Here is a 26988-nt window from a genome sequence, read left to right on the forward strand (position 1 = left end):
TTTACAGAACATGAACTGGCTTTGGCTATTCTTCTCATACACACTTCATTATCATAAAAAAAATTAAATAAACATACTTTTTGCTTTACGCTGAATATAAAATGTATATATTTAAATTATAGCCTGCTTTGGCAGCAACCAAAAATATGCTATTTTGTGTTGCCTTAAAACAGACAATTGGGAGGGAATTACTTGGTGTTCAGTCCATTTAAATGTTTCTCTTCATCATTTAGGACCCAATTGCACTCATACTAGACCCGCAGTAGCACTAATCCCTTGTGGCCACTCGTTGCCCAATAACATGCCAGCATCGATGCAATGCATCATGAATGCTCCGTGAACGGTGACTTGGCATCAGGTGGTGGAAGGCAAAGGCCTGGGGCCATACCCGAGTTGTCAAGGCTTCTAATAATCAGGGTGCTTCCATATGCTACGGTATTGCCCGAATCACCACTACTTCATTGCGGACATTGGACTTTGTGAATGGAATTGTTCTACAATGCTGAGAACTATATTCTGCCCTCAGTAACTTCCGCTTTGTTCTACCTATTCTATTTGAATTTGACTTGATTGCACTCATGTATAGTATTAGCTGATCCAAACGAACAGCATGCAAAATTAAGCTTTTCACTGTACCTCAGTACACGTGAGTCTAATAAACCTAAATGGAAACCTAAACATACAGAAACAGTAGAAATAAATTATTAATTGAAAAATTAAAAATATTAACTCTTTTGAAAATGCATCTTGTGGAGATAAATTAATTACAACATTTGATAAGATAAAATGAAAGAAAAGTTAGCCTCGTCTTTTTATTGAAGTTCAGTGACCCAAGCAAATCAATAGTGCCATGCTGGAGTCGTTGCTGTGACTGATGTAAATCTGCGGAGCTAGGTATGAGATACATCTAACTGCGCAGCTCAACAACAGTCCTGTACATGGAGCTGAGTGTGAGATGCAGCAAGAGGTCAGGCACGCTCACCTCTGACATCCAATGCACTCTACTTCTATGGTACGATGTGCAGCCACTAACGTCTGGATGAGTGCATCGACATCAACTGAACCAGTGGTTGTCTGCACACGCACTAACCAGGTATTAATACAGAACCACCTTTACCAAAAATTATGGGGGAATATGTCGGCAGTTTCAATAGCTGTCCACCATTTATAACATATTCTGCTATAGATACTCTTATGGTTAGGATAAGATCTGAAGTGATACCTACAACAGTGTTTGTGACTGTGAGATCTCTAAGACTGAAAGCATCACCAATGTTGTCATTCTTCATCTCTACAGTGTACGTCCCATACTTCGTGGAGCCCTCAGAGGGCCAATACTGGGAGCACTTTTCCTGCAGAAAGAACATATGACTTCCAGTTACGTTTTAAACTATATCTGGGCACTTCATTAGAAAGTTTACTCTTTACCTTGTTGGGAAATGTGGATGGCAGGAATGTGTTATATGATATCAATACAAGCACAACAGTCATTCTGGTCAATAGACCTTTACAGCTACCTCATCATTGTACCTCTGCACTGGACTCTAATGAATATCTGCCAAAGAAGGGTTCTGACCTGAAATATCACCTATTCCTTTTCTCCAGAGATGCTGCCTGACCTGCTGAGTTACTCCAGCAATTTGTGTCTATCAACCCTCTGCTGTTTGTCTCAGCAATCCCTTGGTGTGCTTCAACCGTGGGACAGGGCTGTTCCATTTTAATATTGGGTTGGGGAACTTGGGGAATTTTTAACATACGCTGAATTATTTTGGTTTCAGACACAGAATAGATTGATGGTTATTTTTATCCGTGAATATGAAACCAGAAAATAGACACTCCAAATTTGGTATTTGCAATGTTTCTACCAGTTAAGATAATTTTGCAGCTTCACCTACATTTCCAATCTCCAGATAATTGAATTACATGTGTTATTAGCTAAAATTAACAGTTGAAACATTTAATAAGCTAATTTAAGCTAATTCTGTGTATTCATTTTAATTTATCTTCCAATCACTAAAGGATTTATGCAATATCAAGACATACACGTTTTCTGACGTACTGAACGAGTAGGCAGGGGCATCAGGATACAACTGTGACTTTGTCGACTTTACATCAAAAATACTTTGCTCCATACATGTCAGAGACGTCAATCATAATTCTGTATCATTATACCTGTTCTCTTTCTCTGAGTTCGGTTAGCATTACAATTGTGTGCGACTTGCAGTCCCAAACCATTCTCCAAAAGTCTTCTACTGTGTGAACAATAGGTCCTTGAGTTGCAACAAAATAATCCTTCAGTCGATAGCCCTGTCATAAAGAAATGCAGAGGGGTTAGAGATACAACACGGAAACAGGCCCTTTGGCCTACCGAGTGCTCACCAACCTGCGATCCCTGCACATTAACACTACTCTACACACACTAGGGACAAATTTAGGGACATATACACCAAGCCAATTAACCTACTAACCTGTACATCTTTGGAGTGTGGGAAACCGAAGATCTTGGAGAAAACCCACGCAGATCACGGGAAGAACATACAAACTACGCTCAGACAGCACCCGTGGTCAGGATCGAACCTGGGTTTCTGGCGCTGTAATGCAGTAGCTCCACCGATACGCCACCGTGCCGCCCCACTGGGCAATCAATGGTAATCATACAAACTGTGTAAGTACTCATTACTCATTTCAGAAAGAAATAAAAAAATCAATGGCAGTAATAATTTTTATTTAGTTTCTATTAGCAAAATCTTGCACATTATTGAAATCAGATTGGGAATGTACCTGATGCATCACCAGTGATATTTTAATTTTCTCACTGAACATAATCACCGATGTCACACATTTTAACTGAAAGTAAAGACAAAAAAACAGTCCCAACTATAAAATAATAAGAATAAACCATACTGCCCCCACCCCCCATTTACACTGGCTGGAACTCCTCTTTAAAACACTGATATGCTGCAATCGTTGGCTGTGAGATATACACAAACAAGGAACTGTAGATGCTGGTTAACACAGTTAGTTTTGAAAGCCCAGCTCAGTAAAGATAAGCCATTTGCGGCAAAATTTCATATTGCTGCAATTGCAATATTTTATGTTTAATCACCCTTTTAAAATTTAGTATTTTAAATCCAGAATTCACAGCTGGATGGGTAGAAAAACTATAAAGGTGTCAAAGTGGCACAGCTGGTGAAGCTGCTGTCTCACAGGGCCATAGACCTGAGTTCATTCCTGACCTTGTGCGCTGTCGGTGCGGAGTTTGCATGTTTTCCCTGCGACCACATGGATTTCCTCCAGTTGTTCCGGCTTCCTCCCACATCGCAAAGAGGTTTCCTTTTGTAATTTTGTCGGCACCAGAAATGTGGTGACTCTTGTACACGGCTTAGATGGGGTCTGCTGTATGATTTTACTCAATTGTACACAAAACAAAGCATTTCACTGTATCTAGGTATATGTGGCACTAAATTATCATTGAATCATTGAATCCGATGTGTAGGTTTGTTGGTTAATTGGTCTCTGGGAATTGCCCCTAGTGTGTAGGGAGTGGAATAACATAAAACTGGTGTGAATGGTTGATCGGTGTGGACATGGTGGGCTGAAGGGTCTGTTACTATGCTCAATATATCATTCATATGCACAAGTTCAACCATTTTTGCTTGCAGCTTTTCAAATCCTCAATCACAACCACAAACATTACATACTGTGAAACTGCATAGCAACACACATTCTGAAGAGTACTTACATCTATGTATGAAGCATTGATGTAATCTGAGAATTCCTGTCCCCTTTTCCTGGGCAAAACAACTCTGTTAAAATCATCTTGAAAAGAAAATGCAAATCAAATTATCATGAGATTGGCAGACAGACAGACATGTGATGATGATATTACATTTGATCAGGTAATAAATATAATAAAAATAATTCCATCTCTTCATTCGACTCTGTGGGGGATTGTAAGAATTCCTACGTGGAATAACACTTGTTTTTATGGGTGAAGGGGAGAAAAAAATAATTTTATGCACTAATAAAAACATGCAAAAATAAAGGGTATGCTGCTGTCCAATAAAAAGGATGCACCATGAAGTACAATTAAATACAAGATTTATAAAGGTAGTTATGAACTTTAGATATCATAAGGCTGGAAGCAGGTTCTGTCTTTCTATGATTTAAGTTGCACTGATGAGGCAGCCTTCATTAATTCAACAGGGATACACACTTAACTGTTCTAATATGCATAAGAAATCTGAACCAAGACATTGACAATGCAGGCAAAGGGATAAGTACCACCGATTGTTCAATATTAATATGAACGTTATCAATTGGAAACTAGTTCCTATTCAAGTATATAAATAATGTAGTATTCCACAGTGTATTCACCTACTTAAAAATAAAATCGGCAGCAATGAGTTTTCTTACAATTTTAAGCCATATTCTTAAGGGGCAAGAATACTCAGATGATAATTTAATGCATGGACTAACAGCATTATCCCCTCCTCCACACTCTCACATGCTCCCAATCAACCTCTTTGAATCCTGCTTCAGAATCTAATGGCCTAGAAACAGAGTTATCAGCTTTTCAAGCACTTAGACATTTAATTCATATTGGAAGAAGTTTTCAGACTGAATATAATCTATTTAAAAAAAAACTAAGTTCTGGACGAACTCAGCAGGTCAGGCAGCATCTGCGGAGGGAAAAGGATAGATGATGTTTCGAGTTGGGTTGAAGATCTGAGGAAGGGTCCTGTGCTGAAGCATCTTCTGTCCATTTCTCTTCATGAATGCTCACTGACCAGCTGAGTTTTTTTTCCAACAGCTACAATCTCTTGTGTCTTTATAATTTATTATAAAATGCCGCAAGAATAAATCAATGGGATCCAATACAGTTCAGGAGCTGAAAATGACAGTCAGTAAATCCTATATAAAACAAGCTCCTTGGAATACCATTGTATCAGGCCCCTTCTCAAATGAAACAATTGCTTCTTGACTCCTAATGACACTTTCCCCAATGCTGACCTAATGATGCCATCTGTAGCCCAGTGCCTCGACTCTTGAGGTCTTCCCCAAACCCTGGCCCTGACTCACAGTTTGTCCTTCTGACCTCTAATAAACCATCCCTTCCCCCCTTTCCATCAAGGCTCACAATCACCACAAACCCCATGATCCAGCTACCTCCCAGTCCAACATCTGACACCACACTCCCAGGCCCAGCCACCTTGATGCCAAAGCACCTAAAGCCTCAACATCACTTTCAACAGCACATTTTCAATTTTGCACATTCACAGCAAAGTGCTGAAGCTTTCAGCTATAGCTAAGATTATAACGGTGGGTCCATATGTCCATCGTGTTACTCTATCTGCATGCTGTTAAAACAGCATGGTCCAATCTCGGTATATTTACCTAAACACATTGTTTGAATTTTTATTTAGTTCTTTTGTTATTCTCCTCTCCTCTTGCCAACGCTAGATGAGACTGCAGACAAGAGATTTGGCTCTAAACCTGTGACAAAGCTACTTTCCAGCTCTCTCTTGGATGAGTGATGCAAAGCTCCTTTGGTATTAATCATAGACACTTTTCCGTGGAATGCACCTTGTTATATACGTATGCTTGCTGCCTCCCTCTCACAGTGTGGTCTCAGCCAAGAGCTGATCTAAGAAATAGTGAAGGGGAACTGATGAGATTTCTTTGAAGGAACATGTCCCTTGGTGAGTAATGGAAATTATTTCAATATGTCTGGAGGTTGAACAAAAGTAAATAAATGATTCATTAATTTTAATCTAAATCACTCACAGGGAATGATCTGAAGGACTCTGGCTTTTTTCATGTTCACTGGCCTATTCCCTGTTCGCATATTGTCCTTCCTTATTCGGACTGTAGTCAATTTCTGCAGTAACGATATAGAATGGACATAGTCAAGTCAAAATATCAATCAAAAGATATACATTTTTAACACACAAGAATAATAGATTTTGAAAATTATAATGAAAACCAAGCAAAATACAAGGAGCATATTTGGTGTTCAAAAAACGTAATAACCAAGGCAAATTTATTTGGGTACCTTCTGGCACTAAAGAAGCTCTGTGGTGCTCAAGATTGGGATTTGAGTTGAAATATAATTTTCACCTACATTTAATGCAAAAGCCATCTCGATAGGAATGTTTATGCTGGGGTTGGGACTGACTGCCTTGAGAGTTGTTAGGAAGGTGTTAAACTGCCACCCAACACTGCAATGCTGCTCCACTTGACTGAATATATTTTAAGAACTCAAAGCAAGTATGAATTCAGTGGGTGAGGCAAGTTATGTGGAGGAAATGGGCAGAGGTCCTCTTGGGTCAGGACCCTTCTTCTGATTGAGGTAGGTGTGAGGCAAAGCTTAGTAGAGGTAGGTGTGAGGCAAGAGCTTAGTGGTGGCAGAGGTGGTGGTTGGGGGGGGGGGGGGGGGGGGGGGGGGGTGGTAAGTGGCAGATGAGTGGAGATAGGACAAAGGCTTGAGATGTAAAGGAGACAAACGGGTGTCAGATAAGGAAGGAAGAGGAAAAGTGAAAGGTGAAGCCAGATTGAGGCATGGGGACTGGGACAAGGTAAGGGTAGGAGATGATTGGAAGGAGGAAGGGAAAGCAATTTGGTGACAGGGTGATGGGAGAAAGGTGCGCACAATAGCTGGGAGAGGGGGGAAGATGGTAGCTGGGAATTGAGGATCGGGGGTTGGCTTGAAATTGAAGAGTTCAATGTTCATGATGTTGGGCTGTAGGCTAACATGAGGTGCTTATTCTGGCAGCAGAAATAGGATGAGAATTGAGGTCAGGCAGAGCTGCACTAGTTGTTCTAGGAGGGAAGGGCGGAATACAAGGTCACTCCAGCTGCTCTGCCATTTACTACTCCCCTTCGTCTATCCCACGAGGACATTCAGTGTCAGCGAGGCAGAACTCTCTTTCCCTCAGTTCATGTTGCTCTATATTGAACATAGAACAGTACATCATGGGAACAGCCCCTCAGGCCCACGTCCGTGCTGAAACTGATGCCAAGCTAAAGTAATCTCCTCCACCTGCACTTGATCCGTATGCCTCCATTCTCTGCATTTCTCAGGCAAAACAATCCACACCTCATGAGGCAGTGGATTTGTGAGGGCAGCCCTTATCTCTTGGTGACAATTGTTTTGATTAAGTAATGTGGTGCAAAACTCATCCGTTCACACTAGTTGTATGTTATCCCACTTTTACCTTCAGTCCTTACACACTACGGGCAATTTACGTCAGCTAATTAACCTAAAAACCTGGATGTGGGAGGAAAAAGGAGCACCCAGAGGACACACACCGGGTGACAAGGGGAGAACGTGCAAACTCCACAAAGACCGCAAAGGTCAGGATCGAACCTGGCGCCGTGAGGCAGCAGTTCCGACCAGCTGCACCGCTGTAACTCCCGGATTTAAGATTTTAACAAAATAAGCTGAACCCTGAGTGTTACTTTGTTGTTCACTCATTCACTTCAATGAAAATCCTTTTAAAAATCTGCAAGTTTCAGGCAAATCTGCATACATAACATTGTACTGTAACATATTAACCAATGACAGATTTATTGTGGCATAGATTTTGGTGGATGTGCCAACAAAAGTACAGTTTTTTGTACACCTACACCAGCACGGATGTCCTGAACCCACCGGTCAAGTTCTGCTGGACTCTACGTGGCAGTGCAGGAGAGTGCTAGGAGTTTCATGCACCCATTGACAAATCCTGGAGCAGATTCAAGTGCTGCAGGGTCCATGAGCCCAGTGAATTGAACAGGTTTAAGATGAGAATAGGATCATTCTTGTTTAATCATTTATGCTTAATTTAATAATGCTTATACAATTTACAATTGTAGCATATCTTCACAATCATTTTAAATATTGTTTTTAATGTACTTCTCTGAATGTCAGAGACATTTAAGACATCTTGGTCCAGAACCAGGGCCACAGTTTAAGAATAAGGAGTAAGCCATTTAGAACGGAGATGAGGAAACACTTTTTCTCACAGAGAGTGGTGAGTCTGTGGAATTCTCTGCCTAAGAGGGCGGTGGAGGCAGGCTCTCTGGATGCTTTCATGAGAGAGCTAGATAGGGCCCTTAAAACTAGGGGAGTCAGGGGATATGGGGAGAAGGCAAGAACAGGGTACTGATTGGGGATGATCAGCCATGATCACATTGAATGGCGGTGCTGGCTCGAAGGGCTGAATGGCCTACTCTTGCATCTATTGTCTATTGTCTATTAGTCGCAGGAGGTAGACTGTTAAGGAATGCAAGAGGACTTTCAAAATCACCTTTATCTCAGCCTGCTGTTACTCAGGGCGTTTACTCCTTGGCTTGGGACTGAATGTGATAGGACTTCTAGACATGGTTGAGGGAATGGAAAACAGAGGCAGTGGCAGCAGACTCAGGAATATCATTCCAAAGAGTAATTTTTGTAGCAATACTGAATGCCCATCTTTTATTTTGTGTCCGACATAATGACTCACGCTGAATTCTTCTTCTAAGCCAGTGATGTCGAACTTCCCTGCTTTATTTCGGAGTTTCTGTATGTGCTTCTCTAAAGAGCTCACATCCAGCTCTGTGTCACCGTACAAGTAATGTTCAAGCAGCGCTTGATAAATGAAGGAATACTGCATCTTTAAGGAACAATAAAGTGGAAAAAAACGTTAATAAAATCATCCTAGACATGTAGCACAGTGTTATGATATATTACATTGTAGTAAAGTCTATTAGTTCCCGAGACAGCAACAGAGCTGTGTTCAGGCACCATCAATTCGAGCATATTAAATACACTGGGCAATCAGCAGCTCATAGTATCTTATAGAACTCGAAGACTAGTCATGAGGTCCCCATCACAGCACCATCAGCGTCATCATCAAGCAGCAAAAGCTAATACAAAAATAAAGCTTACATCAGTTTGAACTAGCTGTGGCCGTTGATTGCGAATTCGTGACACAAAACCAAAGACGTCCACCTTCTGCTCTGCCTCCATCATATCAATCATAGCATCGATAACAATGAAGGTTCCAGTCCTGCCAACCCCTGCACTGCAATTGCAAAATATGTAAGTGTTAGGTTTCAAATATCTTCCAACTCTCAGGAAGTGGACATGGATTATAAGAAGCAATGAAATTCATTTTAAGTCCATTCCTTCTCCTTGAAAGTAGCAAAAGAAGTAAATGTTAAGTCTCAAAAATCTTCCAACTCTCAGGAAGTGGCTGTAAATTATAAGTAACAATAACATTCACTTTAAGTCCATTCCTTCCGCTTGAAAGTAGGAGATCTTCTCCTTGAAACCCTCTGTAGCGTTCCAATCACATGTGTGCAGAAATGTATCGCAAGCTTCTAGAATTCTTCCTGGTTATAGAATAATCCATGTTAAATTAATTTATATATAGTTATCCAAGTCCTGATATAGAACATATAAACATATTTATAAATATAGACATATTTAAGATATTTAAGATAGACTCAAAATGCTGGAGTAACTCAGCGGGACAGGTAGCTTCTCTGGAGAGAAGACATGGGTGATTTCGGGTCGAGACCCTTCTTCAGACATATTTATATGCCACCAGACCTCAAGATAACATTATTTGCCAGAAATTACTAATGCACTGAATTCAGATAAAGGATGGTGCATATCCCAAGATAATGTAGTGTTAAAAGTTATATGTATATACAGACAGAAATATAGATTTAGCACTAAATTCATACATAAATGTATATTGCGTATGACAAACAAAATCAGAAATATATATTTATTTTTATAATTTGATCATTTAACTGTCGTTGTCTTTGCCAAGTACAACCAATGGACATTACCAATCCCTGGTGTTTGAATAGGTGAGCCTTTGCCACTACTCCAAGAGTTTAAAAGATGTATTTTGAATGATGCTTCCAGACTAAACCAGTGCCAAACTTTCTCTGTAGCTAGAGTGCTGGATAAATAACTACAAGCAGCCACAAATGTTAAATCGAAGACTACCTTTTTGAAAATGGTGGAGGACATCAACAGCATTGCTAGGCCAGGCTGACCTCTGCAACACAGGCCCAGTGCTGCCGTCCGGACAGCCAGTCTTTAACACAAGACTCAATACTTTTAAGAGCTTTAAATTTGAAGGGCACCAGAGGGCGCCAGAAACGCGGCAAGTCTTTGTTTACTGCCTCGGCCAAGTACATGAAGACAGTACACAAAGAGTCGCTAAAGAGCCGCAATAGTGATTCTTACACTATAATAATCACACATTTGTACTTATTTATTCTTGTCTTTATTGTAGATTGTGCTTATTGTATGATTTTACTGGATTGTATGCAAAACATAGAATTCCACTGTATCCAGGTACATGGGACAATAAAGTACCATTGTACCATAATATTATTAGATCAATCTTGTTATCAAAATTGGCCCATAACCTATGTTTTGTGTTTACTCTATTTAGATATACATTTTTTTCTTAGCCCATTTATTCTTTCTCATTCCCTTTATCTTGTTTTCTTTTTCTTCGGTTTCTGATGCTGTATTAGTTGCTCTCTTTCACAGCTAATACACCTGAGCTGCACGCCCAGCTCACAATCTTTGACACCTTTCGTAGGTGGGTGCACATGGCAGCACCAATGTCTTTGCATGTTTGCTTTGTTATTACATTCCAGAATAATGCATCTCTGGGTGGCTTTTCTTCCCAGGAGATCGATAATGCTTTCAGGTTTGAAAGTTAAACTTATTGCATTGCAATTAATTCATAGATGATTGCTCAGATCAGGGGAAAAAAACATTTTTGACTGATGGGATTGTGGAAGCTGATCTGTAAATTGGAATGTGTAAGAATTTCTTCTCTCCGGAGATGCTGCCTGTTACTCCAACTTTTTGTGTCTACCCTGTAAATTAGAATTATATGTACGAGCAGCAGTCAATCATATCGCCCACAGAGTTTCATGTCTGCCACAGCTTGCATGATGCCCAAATTGCCTCCTCTGGAGAAAATAACAGAGGAAAATGTATTGGTAGGAAAATCTTTTGCCCATTCACCAAATGTGGGCACCAGCACCTGTTATTCACCCCTAGATAACGTCATGGGTGAGATGTCACTTTATGCTGTTGCCGACTGTAATAGCTATGAGGCAACTAAATATTCATCTGGAACTCACACAGGGAACAAACAAGCAGACCCATGACTTGGGGAATTGGGAGTTTCACCAGTTGCATTTTATTTTGTGGTAAGTACTTCTCTTAACCTTCTGTGTATTTGCTGTTTTTCCACAGATGGCCCATACTAGTAAACCTCAAGATGATTGACAAAAAAATCACAAAACAACTTACTGCTTTATTCACATTGAAATTAGGATGGCACATGATAACATCATTTAAAAAGCCAATGAGGATCTTATCACAATCTATTTTAATCATTAATTATGATATTAATGTTCTATTAAGGTGTGAACAAGTCAGGAGACAAAAGCATTTATAAAATTTGCTTTCAGTAGGTAAGTTAATACTGTTAATATCTTTAGATATTGTATCTTTCTTGGCGACATTCTCATAAAATATAATTTCCTTTGGTGCAGGTGCTGTGACCTTTGAGGAGAGATTGTTGTCTTGGAGGCTGGTAATAATAGAACCTGCCTTTCTGGACCATCCTTTGACAATGTGTTCTTTGGAAAAGATTTCAAGGGACAGACACAATTGCTTAAGTTCCCTGCCTGCAACATAAGAGGATTGCATATCTCTGCAGTGAAGTTTATATTCCACTGAAGGCAAGTGAAGGCATAATGAGACCGAGGAATTGTTTCATGAAACAATTGAAAGGTTTAGAATTGTATTAAAGCTAGCACATCCTTGTGCCACACAAAGGGGAATAAGCTGCTCACATATGATTGTGCGACTGTATTTACAAATGCTAACAGATCTGCTTCAAGTATTGATTTCTAAAAAAAGTAACTTCATCAAACATAAGAACGGTTCACAGAATTAATATATATAGGGTTGAGTAACTCAGAACTGCGCTTCCCATGTTAGGATGAGCAGGTGTCCAGAAACTTGATGGAACTGAAGTCTCGTCAATAAGGCTTAAATGAAGGGATATTCAGCAATGTATTTCCATGAGAATGGGGACAGGGAGCAAGATGCCACTGCTTGGGATACAGAGAGCATACCAACTTTACTCTACCAGTTCTTTCCAATGATTTCAGTGCACATACTGATCGAGCCGTTAAATGGAGGGATGGACAATATCGAGTGTAGATGGTTCCATTTAAAGCTAGTCTGCACCTCTAATGCAGGACTACTACAGTGATAAAGGAAGTGAATCTGATCAGTGAAGATTGGCATTGGCTGGACAAGAATTGCCGCCAAGTTTTTCACTTGGTGCACTGGATTTTCTGGTAAAAGAAATGCAGAGTTGGGGACACCTCCTGTATCAGTGGGACACCTCCTGTATCAGTGGGACACCTCCTGTATCAGTGGGACACCTCCTGCATCAGTGGGACACCTCCTGTATCAGTGGGACACCTCCTGTATCAGTGGGACACCTCCTGTATCAGTGGGACACCTCCTGTATCAGTGGGAGACCTCCTGTATCTATCGGGGAATCGGAAAATTGGAAGCCTTCTGGCTACATGCCCAAAGACAGTGGGATATAGAGAACTGTGAGATGGGCACCTCCAGAAGTCAAGGATAAAGGAACTGAATACGGTGCTGTCAAAGATTTAATATTCTCCATGGTCAGTGAATACAAATTCAAATGCCATATCATATCTGCTAGCCTCAGACACTACATGGACCATCACACCCAATCACTGACAAACTACCAAGACTCATTCTTAAAACCAACGTCAAATAGTTTGCACCAATGTAAGACAGCTGCATACTTGGCATTCAATCAGGAAGCAGCCCATTACCCAAATAGTTTGGACAACACTCAATCATTCCATCTTTCTTACTAAGGAAAGGCACAAAATGCTGGAGTAACTCAGTCGATCAGGCAGCATCCCCAGAGAACATGAATAGGTGACGTTTTACGTCGGGACCCTTCTTCAGATTGATTGCAGGCAGACCACTGTGATTAGGCTGAAGAAGGTATTTGACCCGAAACGTTGCCTATCCATGTTCTGCGGAGATCCTATCCGACCCATTGAGTTGCTCCAGCTTTTGTGTGTTCCCTCTATTGTTGACTATTTTCCTCTGTTCTGTAAGAATACCTCTCTTATTCCCTAACATGTCTTAAAGGTCCTGCTCACTGCCTTATGTAACTTAGTCTGTCCCTTTCTCCATTTTGGATATCCTGCTTAGGCCGTGGAGGAAAAGGAAGAAGCTCGTGGTGATGAAGCCAAGCGTCACTTGATCAGGTCAGAAGTTGGCAATGCGCATAATTTAGAGAAAAGCAAAGTTGTGGGATCACTCACGGTGATTCGCAAGAAACACGTTTCCTAGAGTCACGGCTCTCATATGAACTCTGAATAACTGTCAGAGATGACCCCTAGTCCACTACACCTTTAATATTAACTAGAAATGAAACATCATCTCAAGGGATTCCAGCAGAGTTGGGTAGCAAACTGAGTTTGTAATATTTAGTGACAAACTCGTACAGAAATAAAATATTATAAAATAGAGTACAATATTAATTGAATGCTGGTAACCAGCATATTCTCTCTAGTCTAATGCACTAAATAACCACCAGGCATTTCCTGCTTTTGAACAGGCAGGAAATGGTAGGCTGGGGAGAACCCCAGACAATGTGTTCTATATCAAGACACTTCATGACCCGGTGCCAAGTAGCTGCTAAATAGTTACATACAGTAAATGTTTACAGACAGTAAAATATATTTTGGCAAACTCAACAAAACAGAATATCACACGTGGCTTTATAAAACCTATTAAAATGTACCACTTTTAAACCATAGAATGATGCAAAATAAAGGCAGCAATTACCTGCAGTGAACTACAATAGGTCCTGCATAGGAAGGGTTCAGTGCTTTAACCTTCTTCAGAAATTTGAGCATCCCAATGGGTGCAAAGGGAACACCAAAGTCAGGCCAACTGGTGAAGTGAAGCTGTGTCACTAGTCTTGGAGCTTTGTTGCCAACTGTTTGCTGTAATGAATGCAATTGTCATAAAAATTGTAACATTTACGCCATAAAACACAAGAAATTACAATTACCAATATCTATCACTCTCTCCTTATCTAATATCAACGGAACAAGGCAACATACATCTTAAAGCTTTACATTGGGAAAGGGCTTGGTCAAAATCAATCGCTTTTTTGTATCACAAATACATTGTAAAGTATAATCATATATTCTAATGAAGTACAATGGTAGCTAAAATGGGACAGGTTAACAGAATATACTCAATTAAATCTAACCAAGCAACATGCCTCAGATGATGATCCTTTCAGGAAAAGCACCAAACCAAAACTTGTCTCAGAAAATCTTACAATTTTTCAAAGGTTGATCAACATTTAAAAAATGGTTTGATATTTGTTTTCAAAATACAGGGTTAAAGTAGAAACAAAATGGCTCGTAGACATAAAATGGCTCCTTGTGTTCAATGGGGAGGATGTGGTGAAATGAATACGGAGATAAATAATCTTTGAGGTGCAGTGCATCAAATTATCTTCTCAGTGCACTTGATCTAGAAATTGAAACAACTAATCTGTGATGTTCATGGTTAGCGAGCAAATGCTTTTTTTTTTTCCTTTCCATGCTTTAGTAGCATAAATGAATAAATGGCCTCTTTAGCAGAGTGCCTTCTCTTGCTCACCAATCCCACTCTTTCTTTAGGGAACGGGGGTTCCCCTCTTCGACTATAGATGAGGCTCTCACCAGGGTCTCCTCTATGTCCCGTACCTCTGCTCTCCCCATCCCCCCACTTGTAACAAGGACAGTCCCCCTTGTCCTCACCTTTCACCCTACCAGCCGTCACATACAACAGATTATCCTGCAACATCCTCGCCACCTCCAATGTGATCCCACCACTGGCCACATCTTCCCATCTCCTCTCCTTTCGGCTTTCCTCAGAGACCGCTCCCTCCGTAACTCCCTGGTCATTTCCTTCCTTCCCACCACAAACCACCCCCTCCCCTGGTACTTTCCCTTGCAACCGCAGGAAATGCCACACTTGTCACTTTAACTCCCCCCTTGACTGCATTCAAGGACCCAAGCAGTCTTTCTAGGTGCGGCAGAGTTTCTCCTGCACCTCCTCCAACCTCATCTATTGCATCCGCTGCTCTAGGTGTCAGCTGTTCTACATCGGTGAGACCAAGCGTAGGCTTGGCGATCGCTTCACCCAACACCTCCGCTCGGTTCGCATTAATCAACCTGATCTCCTGGTGGCCCAGCACTTCAACTCCCCCTCCCATTTCAAATCCGACCTTTCTGTCCTAGGCCTCCTCCATGGCCAGAGTGAGTCCCACCGCAAATTGGAGGAGCAGCATCTCATGTTTCGCTTGGGCAGTTTATACCCCAGCGGTACGAACATTGACTTCTCCAATTTCAGGTAGTCCTTGCTTTCTGTCTCCTCCCCCTCCCCTTCCCAGCTCTCCCACAGCCTACTGTCTCCGCCTCTTCGTTCCATCTTCCCGCTCCCCCCACCCCCCACCTCCACATCAGTCTGAAGAAGGGTCTCGACCCGAAACATCACATATTCCTTCGCTCCATAGATGCTGCCTCACCCGCTGAGTTTCTCCAGCATTTTTGTCTACTTTAGATTACGTCTAGTTTTTTTATGACAACATATGAATTTATTGTTGCAAATGTACTTTACATCTCTCACAAGTTTGATGATGCACTTGTTCCCACCTTCAGAACAACGCAAGAAAATGGACCAGATTTCGCCTCAGTTGTTAGCTGCAGTTAAAGTGGGACATTTAACACACCAGGACCCCAAGGAGAGAACATTTCCAATCATGATCTGTAATTCTAATGTTAATTTTTTAAGCATATTCTGAGAATCCATGCAGAATCCATGCACATTTTGTTTGATCAGAGAGGGTGTTTGACATTGCTGTTGGTGAGATTGGAAGACCACATCACTTTGAATCAACATGAGTGTGGTGAGCATATACCCATGGAATTTTAAATAAACAAAACTCCCAATTAATCTATAACCTTTAAGCATCTTATTTTCATTAATATTTTTTATAAAGTTTAAAAAAAATCTTCCTACTGAGAACTAAAGTTGATTTATTGTTTCCTGAGTTAATTGAATATACTCTTGAAGGCTGTAAAAAATTTCTGCCAGATATAAAATAATGTGCAATTACATTTTTTTTAAGCATGTACATAATAGACTAACAAATAGTCTGCGCCAAAAAAGCAAGTGAAATACGTTTTTATTTCTCTGCAAATCATTTAGTTCACGAAGCAGAGGGAAATCTGGAAATACTTACATTCTGTATGGTGAACTTGCGTATGGTGTAATCCACAAGCACGGTGACATCTTCCACTGAGACCCGTATTGCTCCATACGTCCACAAACCCTGATCAGGCCAGTACTTATAACACTTCTCCTACAGGAATAAATGAATATCGGTGTTTATTGGGATAATAGAAACAAACCAAATTTAAAAGAAATATTTTCTACAGAAATAAGAACCATGTGTATAGGAAATGTTTATTTTATTCATCAGGGGCTCACAAATGAGACTACATTGTAATGTATTGTAATGCTAAAAATACAAAAAGCAAATGGATTGTAATACTAAAAATCAGCATTGAAAGTAAAGATAATGACAAACCATAACGCTAGAATCAATCAATAGACTTAAAAAACATTTTGGAATGAATTAGTGTTGGTCAACGCATAGTACAATTAATAAATCTCTTCAAGTTTGATTCCAATTAGCCGCTTTGTGCCTGAAGTACATAATGTTTGATGCTCTGCTGCCAATTTGGTTCAAATATGATGTTTAATGTGTGTATGCACACATTTGTGAGGCAAGATCAGCTGTACTCCATAATGGATCTAATATTATCTGCTATCAGTGTGCTGAGAAGGCACATGATGGCACTGATTTATGTGTGCATTGGCATTAATGCGTGCATTGGCATTTCAGAGCTCAAGTATGATCTCTTTCAACCGTGCACACTTGAGTACATGTCAGCGGGCAGCCACCCACCCAACCACCACCTTCACCCTACTGGTGCTTTCAACAGGATCATCAACTATTTATGTCGGCTTCGAGCTGTTCAACCTAACTGGTTGTTGCTATGGCTCTGCAAGTGTTTGGGTCAATCCAGAAGTCATTCAAATTGCTATAACTTGCAGCATGGCACAGGGGGAGTACTGAAGGAAAACAACCAAAATAGATTACATATCCTCAGATGGAAACAAAATGCTGGAGAAACTCAGCGGGTCAGATAGTATCTCTGGAGGAAAGCAATTGGTGACGTTTCGGGTCGAGACCCTTTTCAAGACTCTTCAGTCTCGTTGCCAAAAATTCACATATTCCTTTTCTCCACAGATGCTGTCTGACCCGCTGAGTTTCTCCAGCTTTTTGTGTCTATCTGTGGTTCAAAAACGCATCTGCAGTTCCTTCCTACACATACCATCAGAGTCCAACTGCCATGTAACCACATGCAGTGTGTGGCAGGAGCCAGTGCCTGATATCTTGTCAGCAGTCATTGTAATGAATTTATTAGTCAAGTATGTAAAAACATACAAGGAATTTGATTTGCAATACACCCAGACATACAACTACATAAAAGTTGAAGTAAACATCCACCACAGCGGCTGCCCCATATCCTCACTGTGATGAGGAATCGTCTCATCTTCTTTCCTCTTTATTCTCCCGCGGACAGGGCAGTGGAACCATCCGTAGTCGGGGCGATCGAAGCTCCCGCAGCCAGTGGTCGAAGCTCCCGCGATCGGGGCAGTCGAGGCTCCTGCATTTGGAGCTCCCGGAGTCGGTCTCTAACCAAGGGATCGTGACCTCCATGATATTAAGTCCCACAGGCTTCTGACCTTGGAGCTCCCGAAGTCGATCCTCAGCAATAGGCCGCCAGCTCCCGATGTTAGGCCGCAATGCGGACGGAGGTACGATATGGAAAAAATCCCATCTCCGTCGAGAAAAGAGATTAAAAAAAGTTTCCTCCACCCCCCCCAAATAATACAAAACTAAAGATACACTAAAACATACATTTAACAACAGACCAAAAACACCAAAAGAAGAAAAGGACGAGACAGACTGTTGGCGAAGCTGCCATTGTACAGCGCCACCCAGTCATGATGCCCTTATTTAGCAGTAGCCTGAATTCAAGTTTCCGCAACAGCCCAAAACTGGGCAATGCCGAGCTACTTGCTGACAAGTTTCATCACCCTGATGCCCATTGAATCATTGAATTGAATGATTGAATCTACATGTGCACACATCACGCAGCAGTCTGCTTTACGTTTTGCTGACTGTATTCAATATTTGCTGCCCCTGAAAGCTTGAAAATATCTAACGCATTGACTGGGAGTTGGATACTTTGCTGTTTTGCAGTTTGGGCTTGTCTTTGTCACTGATCTGATTTGAAATTCAAATGTGGTTTTGTCCAATTTCCTTTAGAATAAAAACAGAATGTAATTGCACCATTTTTAGTGCAGTGAGGATATCATAAAACAACTGGTGATCTGAACTGGGCCTGATAAAAAAATTCCCTTCCTCTCCCAAAATCAGTCTAAAAATAATTGAATGTTGTAGCAGGGGATGTGGAATTAGGTTACCACATTATTGGTCCACACCACCACACTGTTGCCATTCCTGGGGAAAAAATGCTCAATTATAAATGACAGAGGAAAAAGAAAAATAGTTTTCAGGAATCCATTATTTTCAAGTATTCATATATGGTGGAATTTTCATGCATTCTTAAGTACAAGTTAGAGTCCAAAGCTGTACTTTAAAATGTATGCTTTGATGCTACTATTAACGGTGTGCATTTTGTTTTGTGTGCAATGGATTTTTTGTTTTCCATATGCCATGAGTTTTAAGTGATTTCCTTCGCTGACTAGAATAAAAATAGACGCATGGTAAATCCAATGATAAAAATGTTTCAGAGATGAAAGAAATTCATTTTGTATTTTCTGCTAATTTAACAGTCATTTAAATCACTAGATTATATTGATATTTTTTGCCACTAAACAATAGGTGAAACTTATGCCTAGAAACTGAATTTCATCTGCTTTTGGTGAACTAAATTGATTTTTTGTCCAATGGCCAACTATAGGACCTATTAAAAATCTCTAACTGAGGTTAAACATGTCAACACTGTTCTGGTAACTCTCAGACTCCCAATGATCCCATCGATTCCTATGCTCTAATGGGCCTGTCCCACTTAGGCGATTTACCAGCGGACTGCCGGGGCGACTGTCAAGTAGCCGGCAGTCGCCTGAAAAACCGGGAACTGGAACGGCGACTGTCTGAGTGGAACGCACACACAAACACATCGTATCCTTCTCCAGCCCATGTGAATATTTTAGACAGCGCTTCCCTCGTTTGCCCTGTCTAAAAAATTCCCACGGTGCAAAGCCAAGGTGACACAGACACACACAGTGTACGGTAAATCCTTTAAAATAAGAGGGGAGAGGGGGGGAGAGGGGGGAGAAGCAGAGAGAAGGAGTGGAGCCAACTTTTAAGAAGCCAGAGATACACGGCTGTGAAGCTCGGCGGACATTAACATTACCGGTCGGTTATCCTTGGTTCTGAAAACTACTGTTTACCTTTTTTTCCTCAATGAGCAAATGAAATTCACTGGTCAGCACCGGCTACAACCTACGAGAACCTTCAATGTCCTGGCAACCCACTAGGACCTCCTGGCGACCCACCTACAGCACGAGAATTCTCGCTACTCTCCACGGCGGCTTCATTCTAGTCGCCACTAATTTTTCAACATGTTTTTCAACATGAAAAATTCACGGCAACCATAATGAGGCCACGACTAGTTCCCAGAATGTGGGACCTCCTTACGACCATGAAGGCTACTCCTCGGCAACCACATGTGGCGACCATGTGGCAACTGCATAGTCTCCTGCAGTCGCCTAAAAAGTCACCTAAGTGGGTGGGACAGGCCCATAGGTTACTCTGCATCATTCGAAGCAGCCTTGTGCTTGATGGAGTGATGATCTCTGCAGTGAGAAGCTGCTGCAGGTAAATCAGACACATGGAAAACCTCCAACACTCAAAGTACAGTGAACAGTCAGACAAGCATAATTAGAGGAAGACTTTGATATCCCATTAGGGACATTTTAATTCACGCATAACTGATGACTTACCACAGAGTTTGTTTCTTGTTTTAGTGAAACAAGGCTGTACACTGTATACTTTTACTTTAATTTCAAATGTTAGTTATGAAATTAGTGAGGGAAACATTGAAGTGTCATCACCAGCACAACAAAAAATTAACCTGCACACCGGGGTGAATTGTGCCCAGAATTGCCCAGTGTAATTTGCTTACGGGTGAGATATTCACTGAAAGCTGTGAGCTATTTCAAAGAGCACAACAATTGTTCAACACACATTTTACATACAAATGGATGCAAATGTGTCCCAGAAATATAGTGGGCATACAGCCATAAATATTTTGGGTTAAGTGTGTCAAATTAGTATGGATGTGAAAGACTTGTGCTCATTAAAACTTGGCTCATCCTTGCTGCTCTAGAGATCTATTTGTTTTACAGTTCAAGATCATTATTATAAATTAGTGGATGATTTTGTTTGAACCTGAAGGAATCATTTTCTAAGTAAGTGCATTCTGTTGCTTATTCAGAAATGTCTGCTCTCCACATCAAAAGATAAATTATTATCAGGTAGAAAACTGGAATGTTAGAACATTTAATTATTTCTGAGATATTTTACTGGATATTCAATTTTACTTCGGAGTCACGTGAGTGATTCCGTGAAGACCCCAGCTCCAGTGCGCATGCGGCATTATCGCACAGCGTGCAGAACGCGGCAGCCAGCGGGAGTCGGGCTAGCTCCCGCATCCAAGGACGAGAGGTAAGTACTTACCTTAATCGGGCCTTGTGGTTTTTGCTCCAGGGGGAGCAAAGTGAGGCATGGTGAGCGGGCCCCGTTTCGACTCCAGCGTGGGGCCGACAGTGACGGGGAAAAGGTGCCACCCGGACCGCTAACGCTGCGGACCAAAGGTGCCACCCGGACCGCTAACGCTGCGGACCGCTGCAAGGAGCTGCGCTATGCCGGTCCGCTGAACAGCTGTTCCGTACAGCCGCGGACCGGCGGGAAATTTTAAAAAACCCGACCGGCAGCCCTGCAGACTCCTGACCAGGAGAATCACCGCCCGGGAACCGCCACAACGCCGCCTGGAAAACGGCAGGCAGCCTCTACATACAGGTAAGGGGAAATCTTACCAATTTACAGGTTCTACAGGAGCCATCTTCCTCCAAGCTGGAACAGGTTGGAGACAGCAAAAATGAGTATGTCTGTCTCCCCAAGCCAGAGGAGGTCATGAAGTTCACCTCCAGGAGAAGGACTGCCTGCCCAACTCCACACGAGGGTCCTTATCTGGGAGGCAGCCACCGGTAGCGGTGGAGCTATTTCAATGCTCCCGCTCACTCGACACCGAGCCGCTCCCTGTGCCGCCGGTGTAAAGGGGCACTGGCTGAATGCCAAGGGAGCTGACTCCTACCCCAGTGCTATTGCACTAGCCATCTCCCTTATCGAGGGATTGATGCAACAGCGGAGTGGAGTGCTTTGCCTCCTCCCATTTAGCGCATCCTTTATGCTCCTTTTTTAAGGGCTAAGGAGGCCAGGGCTGGGCTGGCTTAAGCGCTGGGCAGGCGGACGAGAACAGCAGTATGCCAGGGGAGCAGGATCAGGAAGAGCCACTGGGTGTCGTGGGCCACTACATGGCTCCTCCACGCGACCATCTTCCCAACAAAAGCCCTGCAGGAACAGGCCTTTCCAGAGGCAAATCCGCAGGCAGCTGGGTCTCGTAGACTCACAGACAAGCAGCGAATTCTACAGAAGGTCAAGATGTTACCACCTTTGCTCGCCTTTGGTGCTGACACTAAGATGTTCCCATATTTGGGATACTCGACTGAACGATGGTGCATATAGACCTGCCCGCAACCCCGAATATATGGGGCTATGCAAACCGCTGCTGCGGGGAAGAGGGAGCAGGCTATGGGACGAGCAGGACATCACATCCAACACCCAGCTGGCAGCACCCCTCGGCATCCACCACCAATATCAAACAAGGACTGGTGAAAGCCTGGTGACCGCTGCAGATCCCCCATAGTTCTTTTTAGACGGGGCCCAGAGCGGAGCCGTGGGAAGATGCGCCGCCCCACCGACAGCACCAGCATACCAGCAAACTACGCCTTCATGAAAAACAACAAGCATGGAGGTAGGTAGTCTGGTTCCTCCCAATTTACACTAAAACAAGGGTGTTCTACTAAACTGCATGGGGAGTGGGCTAAGCATGGGATGCTGTCACAAATAACCAAAATATACTCAACAGCATTAGAGGATAAAAACGAATTCAAATTGGGCATTTTACTGCCAGTTCAGCAATGCGCCCAAAGGGCTGTTTCTCCCTCTAAGAAAAGAGAAGTGAGAAGGCAAGCTGAACTAAACAGGCACATTACTAAACGGATTGGAATTTGTATCGAATATATTCACCAAAACTATAAAAGATGATGAATGTAGCATCATCATTGATCTAATATCACTAAATAAATCTGTTGAGTATATCCACTTTAAGATGGAGGTGGAGTTTTGTCACTGCCAGACATCTGATCTCCCTAGGATACCTATGGGGAGCATTGATATGGGAGATGCTAACTATCTTATACCATACACTAGGATCATTATAGATACCTAAATATATTTACCTGGATCATGGATATCCCGGTTAGGGCAACCATGGGAGCATATAGCATTTCATATGGTCTAAACCTCCGCCCTAAACTATTAAAAATGGCCATGAAAATATTAAGAAAACAAGCATAATCATGGCACATATTGGATGATATCCTCATATTAGGGGAAACAAAGGAATTAGCTGTGGAGCAGTTCTAGCTACGAAACAGCTCCCTAAAGCTGAGGTTCATCCCACGCCCAGATAAACCAGAATTGAAGCGTTACTACCAAGGATTATCTGGGCTTCAATAACAATTCCGTCCATATGACTGTTACTTTGCCAAGACACTTGGGTCACTATAATCAAATCATGAATGTACCCACTGAAGCTATATCACAATTAAGGTGGTGGGCAGACATATATTTGGCATAGTTTTTCAGCCCTATTATCATCACCAATCCCAACTTGGTTATTTTAAAAAACCAATGCCAGTACTTTAGGCTGGGGAGCAACTAAACTCCATATCCAGCACAGGTAACAGATGGACCAAGTCACAAACATCGTTACTACACATACCGGGCATCAACTTCTTGGGATTGGTGATCGCCTATTGGGCTAAAAAGCATATGCATTTCAAATGCAGCACGTACATATGTGGTTACGGATTGATAATACTATGGTGGTGGCTTATGTCAACCATATGGGGAGCATAATAATCATTATTGTGCAACAAATTGGTCAAACAAATCTGGCAATGGTGTGTCAAAAGACATTTTAACTATCAGCTGCCTATGTCCTAGGAAGCTAGAACACAGTGGGAGACACCATGTCACGGGGTACAATTTATGATTACATTGAATAGATGTCATAACCCAAAATATCTGCTAAATTTATTAAGCAGTTTGAAAGCCAGATATCAATTTGGTTGCACAAGACGGAATCACCAGTAACCCATGTGTGTGACTTAGGAACCAGATTAGAGGCAGCAGCGATAGATGCCTATACGCTGGAAGGGGGAATTTCTGCTTTGCCTTCCTCCCTTCTGCCTCATCAGTCGGGCACTTCGCAATACAGATGGGATCTGTCTCCGAGATATTGAACGTGCCCGACCGGCCTACAGCCATGGTTCCCAGTTCATCACGACACGGTGGGCGAGTCACCTATGGATTTCCCTAGTGGACCATGGTTGCTGACTCAACCCAGTATCAGGCATAAGCCACCCATGCCAGGGAAACATCAAACTCCTGGGTGCAGGTTTTGAATAGACCTTACCAGGGACTGGGATTATCCAAAGGAACCATTACCACCATGTCGGCATCCCTGCGAACAGTCACTAAAAGCTAACATGGGTAAAATACTGCCACGACGCAGGGACAACGAACTATTCAACCACTGACGTATTGGAGTTCCTGGAACATCTACACCATGACTAAAAGGTGAGTTACAGTGCCGTAAATACAGCATGGAGCGCCTTATCTGCTTATCTAAAACCGCATGTCAGCAGAGCATGGGATCCCATCCACTGAAGGTAAACTTATGAAGGGCAACTATAATATAAGCCCCAAACACCCAGGTATATACCCATGTATGGGATATTGGTGTGATATTGACATACCTCAGAGAATGGCACCAGCCAGATCCCTCAGCTTGCTTAATCTATGTTTTAAAAAAGGCTCATGCTTATGGCTCTCGTACACACTCAAAGAGTCCGGTCACTCCATAAACTAGACTGGATACATGGTGATTACCCCAGACGCATCAAGTTCATATTTAGGTCTGGTAAAATCTAACTCGCAGGTATATGGATTCGGCACGAACTAGCAGGGTCGAGATCGCCTGTGTTTTCCGTGCTGTAGTCGTTATATGGCTATATGGACCAGGAACGCCCGATTCACTGGTGGGATTCCGGGCCTACCCACCAGAGTCCAGGTTGAGTGTGGTGACCCATCTACTACTATATATAGACACAACCCACTATCTTAGAGGGAGAGGAAAGCCTATGGGTCAACCACAGTAACCCAAAACGGGGTACGAGCCAAACCACTCCAAGGTGGCTCAAACAGGTACTGAAAGCTGCCGGAATAGATAATAATACATTTAATCCCATTCCACTAGGGCAGCATTGGTATCAGCGGCTGAACGAATGGACATCCCGGTTGACCACATTTTCAATACAGCAGAATGGTCAAGGGAACCGCGTTCAGAACATTTTTTATTATAAACCGTTGATAAACCTGATTTAATTGCAGGAGAATATTACAAACTGCAATATTAATTTAAGCTCAGAGGAGCTCTGTTATGTTGTTATTGTTAACAAATACCTTTCTGTTTCTTTTGAAAGCAGATCAACTGGTTGATTACGATAACACTTCCTCCCTCATAAACTTCGGCAGTGAGTGAAATAAAAACTGTTACACGGTTTGAAATCACAGACCTTTGAAGTCTTCACGGAATCACTCACGTGACTCCGAAGTAAAATAGTAAGATTAAACGAGTACTTACCAGTACGAAGTTTGATCTGTATTTTATGAGGAGTTACGGTGAGGGATTAAGTGCCCGCCGCTCCCACCCTCATTATACAGATCAAGCTAATAAACTGATGTCTCGTGATCTTTACTATCTTACTTCAAATATTGTGTCTATTCTGTGATTTCACACCGCTGCTTCGAAGTATGCCGCATGCGCACTGGAGCTGGGGTCTTCACTTAATCCCTCACCGTAACTCCTCATAAAATACAGATCAAACTTCGTACTGGTAAGTACTCGTTAATCTTACTATTAAAGCTAGTTTCATGCCAATTCTCTTTCTGGTTTATGATGGAGGGAAATAGGCACAATATTCTAAGTGCAGCAGGAACAAGTTGTTCTGCAAAATAGTCAGTACTACATGAACCTGGCTGGACACTAGATTCTGAAGGTGATGCTGTAATTTCCAAATTGGTATCGGTATTGATATAGATAAAGCTTGTGTGTGCGCATGTGTATGTGTGTGTGTGTACGAGCGTGAGTGTGCATGAATATATGAGTGTGTGAGTATATGAGTGTGTGTGTGTGAGTGTGTGTGTGCTCCAACCAGTCAATTCAGATCATAATATACAATCAAGTCATATGCAAGTATAACAGATAATGCAAAAAGAAAAATACCAGAGCGGCAAATATAGTGTTACAGCATTCTAGGTTACAGCTACAGAGAAAAAGTCCAAGGTCTGCAATGAGGCAGGTCGGAAGTTCGGGACTACACCCTAGCATATGGGAGGACGGTTCAGCAGTCTGACAGGGAATAAGCTGTTCCCGATTCCAGTGATACATGCTTTCGAGTTTTTGTAACTGCTACCCGTCAGGAGAAGGGAGAAGTGACTGGGTCCTTTATTATGTTGGCTGCTTTCCCAAGTCAGTGTGAAGTGCAGATGGAGTCTGGCAGGGAGGCTGGTCAGCGTGATGAAATGGGCCGCATCCACAACGTTCAGCAATTTCTTCTGACAGAGTTTTTGCCAAAACAAGCTGTGATGCATCCCAAACTACTGTGCATTTGTACAAGAGTCGTTGAAGACACGCCAAACTTCCTTAGTCTTCTGAGGAAGTGGAGGTGTTGACGTGTTTTCTTGGCTGTAGCTTCAATGTAGTTGGTCAGGGACAAGTTGTTGATGATATATATGGCAAAGAACATGAATCTCTCGACCATTTGCAGTCGGCATCATTGATGTTGATTGAGGCATGTACTCCACCTCGCTTCCTGAAGTCAATAACTAGCTCCTTCATCTTGCTGACATTGAGAGAGAGATTGTTTCCTTGACACCATGCTAATAAGGTCTCTACCTCATTCCTGTATTCCATCTCGTCATTGTTCGAGATCCGGTCCACTAGAACGGTGTAATCTGCAAACTTGTAAATGGAGTCAGGCAGAATTTGGCCGCACAGCTTGTGTAGTTATGCCGGGACTCTTGCTTTCTCTGGAATTCACTCTTGGCATCCTGAATGGCTTTGTGAAGATCATAAGTAGATTTCTTGCACTGCACGGGATCATTCAACTTGAAAGCTGTGGATTTGGACCACCTGGGATTGGACCTCACAGTGCATGCATGGTTTCTGGTTGGGTAACACTTGCATTGTTGCAATCCTCTACACACTTGCTGTGACGGCAGCAGCATACTATTACAAATCTATTTCTTGTTTGACCCCTTCCTTTCGAAGCCA

General features: G+C 42.2%; 2 protein-coding genes across 12 annotated transcripts in view; both read right to left on the bottom strand.

The window, feature by feature from the left end:
• mki67 (marker of proliferation Ki-67) overlaps nucleotides 1-26988 on the bottom strand; it is a 274252-nt gene that overhangs the window by 99671 nt on the left and 147593 nt on the right.
• Nucleotides 1-26988, bottom strand: part of ptprea (protein tyrosine phosphatase receptor type Ea) — a 259188-nt gene that overhangs the window by 5787 nt on the left and 226413 nt on the right. For all 11 annotated transcript variants that reach the window (XM_055646692.1, XM_055646691.1, XM_055646694.1 and 8 more), the window contains 8 exons: nucleotides 16383-16502; nucleotides 13925-14085; nucleotides 8912-9047; nucleotides 8487-8636; nucleotides 5788-5881; nucleotides 3743-3819; nucleotides 2173-2307; nucleotides 1227-1352 (listed from right to left, as the gene is read on the bottom strand). In XM_055646692.1, coding sequence (XP_055502667.1) covers nucleotides 1227-1352; nucleotides 2173-2307; nucleotides 3743-3819; nucleotides 5788-5881; nucleotides 8487-8636; nucleotides 8912-9047; nucleotides 13925-14085; nucleotides 16383-16502 — 999 coding nt within the window. The remainder of the gene's footprint in view (nucleotides 1-1226; nucleotides 1353-2172; nucleotides 2308-3742; nucleotides 3820-5787; nucleotides 5882-8486; nucleotides 8637-8911; nucleotides 9048-13924; nucleotides 14086-16382; nucleotides 16503-26988) is intronic.

This window comes from Leucoraja erinacea, chromosome 15 (genome assembly GCF_028641065.1).
Source record: "Leucoraja erinacea ecotype New England chromosome 15, Leri_hhj_1, whole genome shotgun sequence".
In the NCBI taxonomy this organism is placed as follows: domain Eukaryota; kingdom Metazoa; phylum Chordata; class Chondrichthyes; order Rajiformes; family Rajidae; genus Leucoraja; species Leucoraja erinaceus.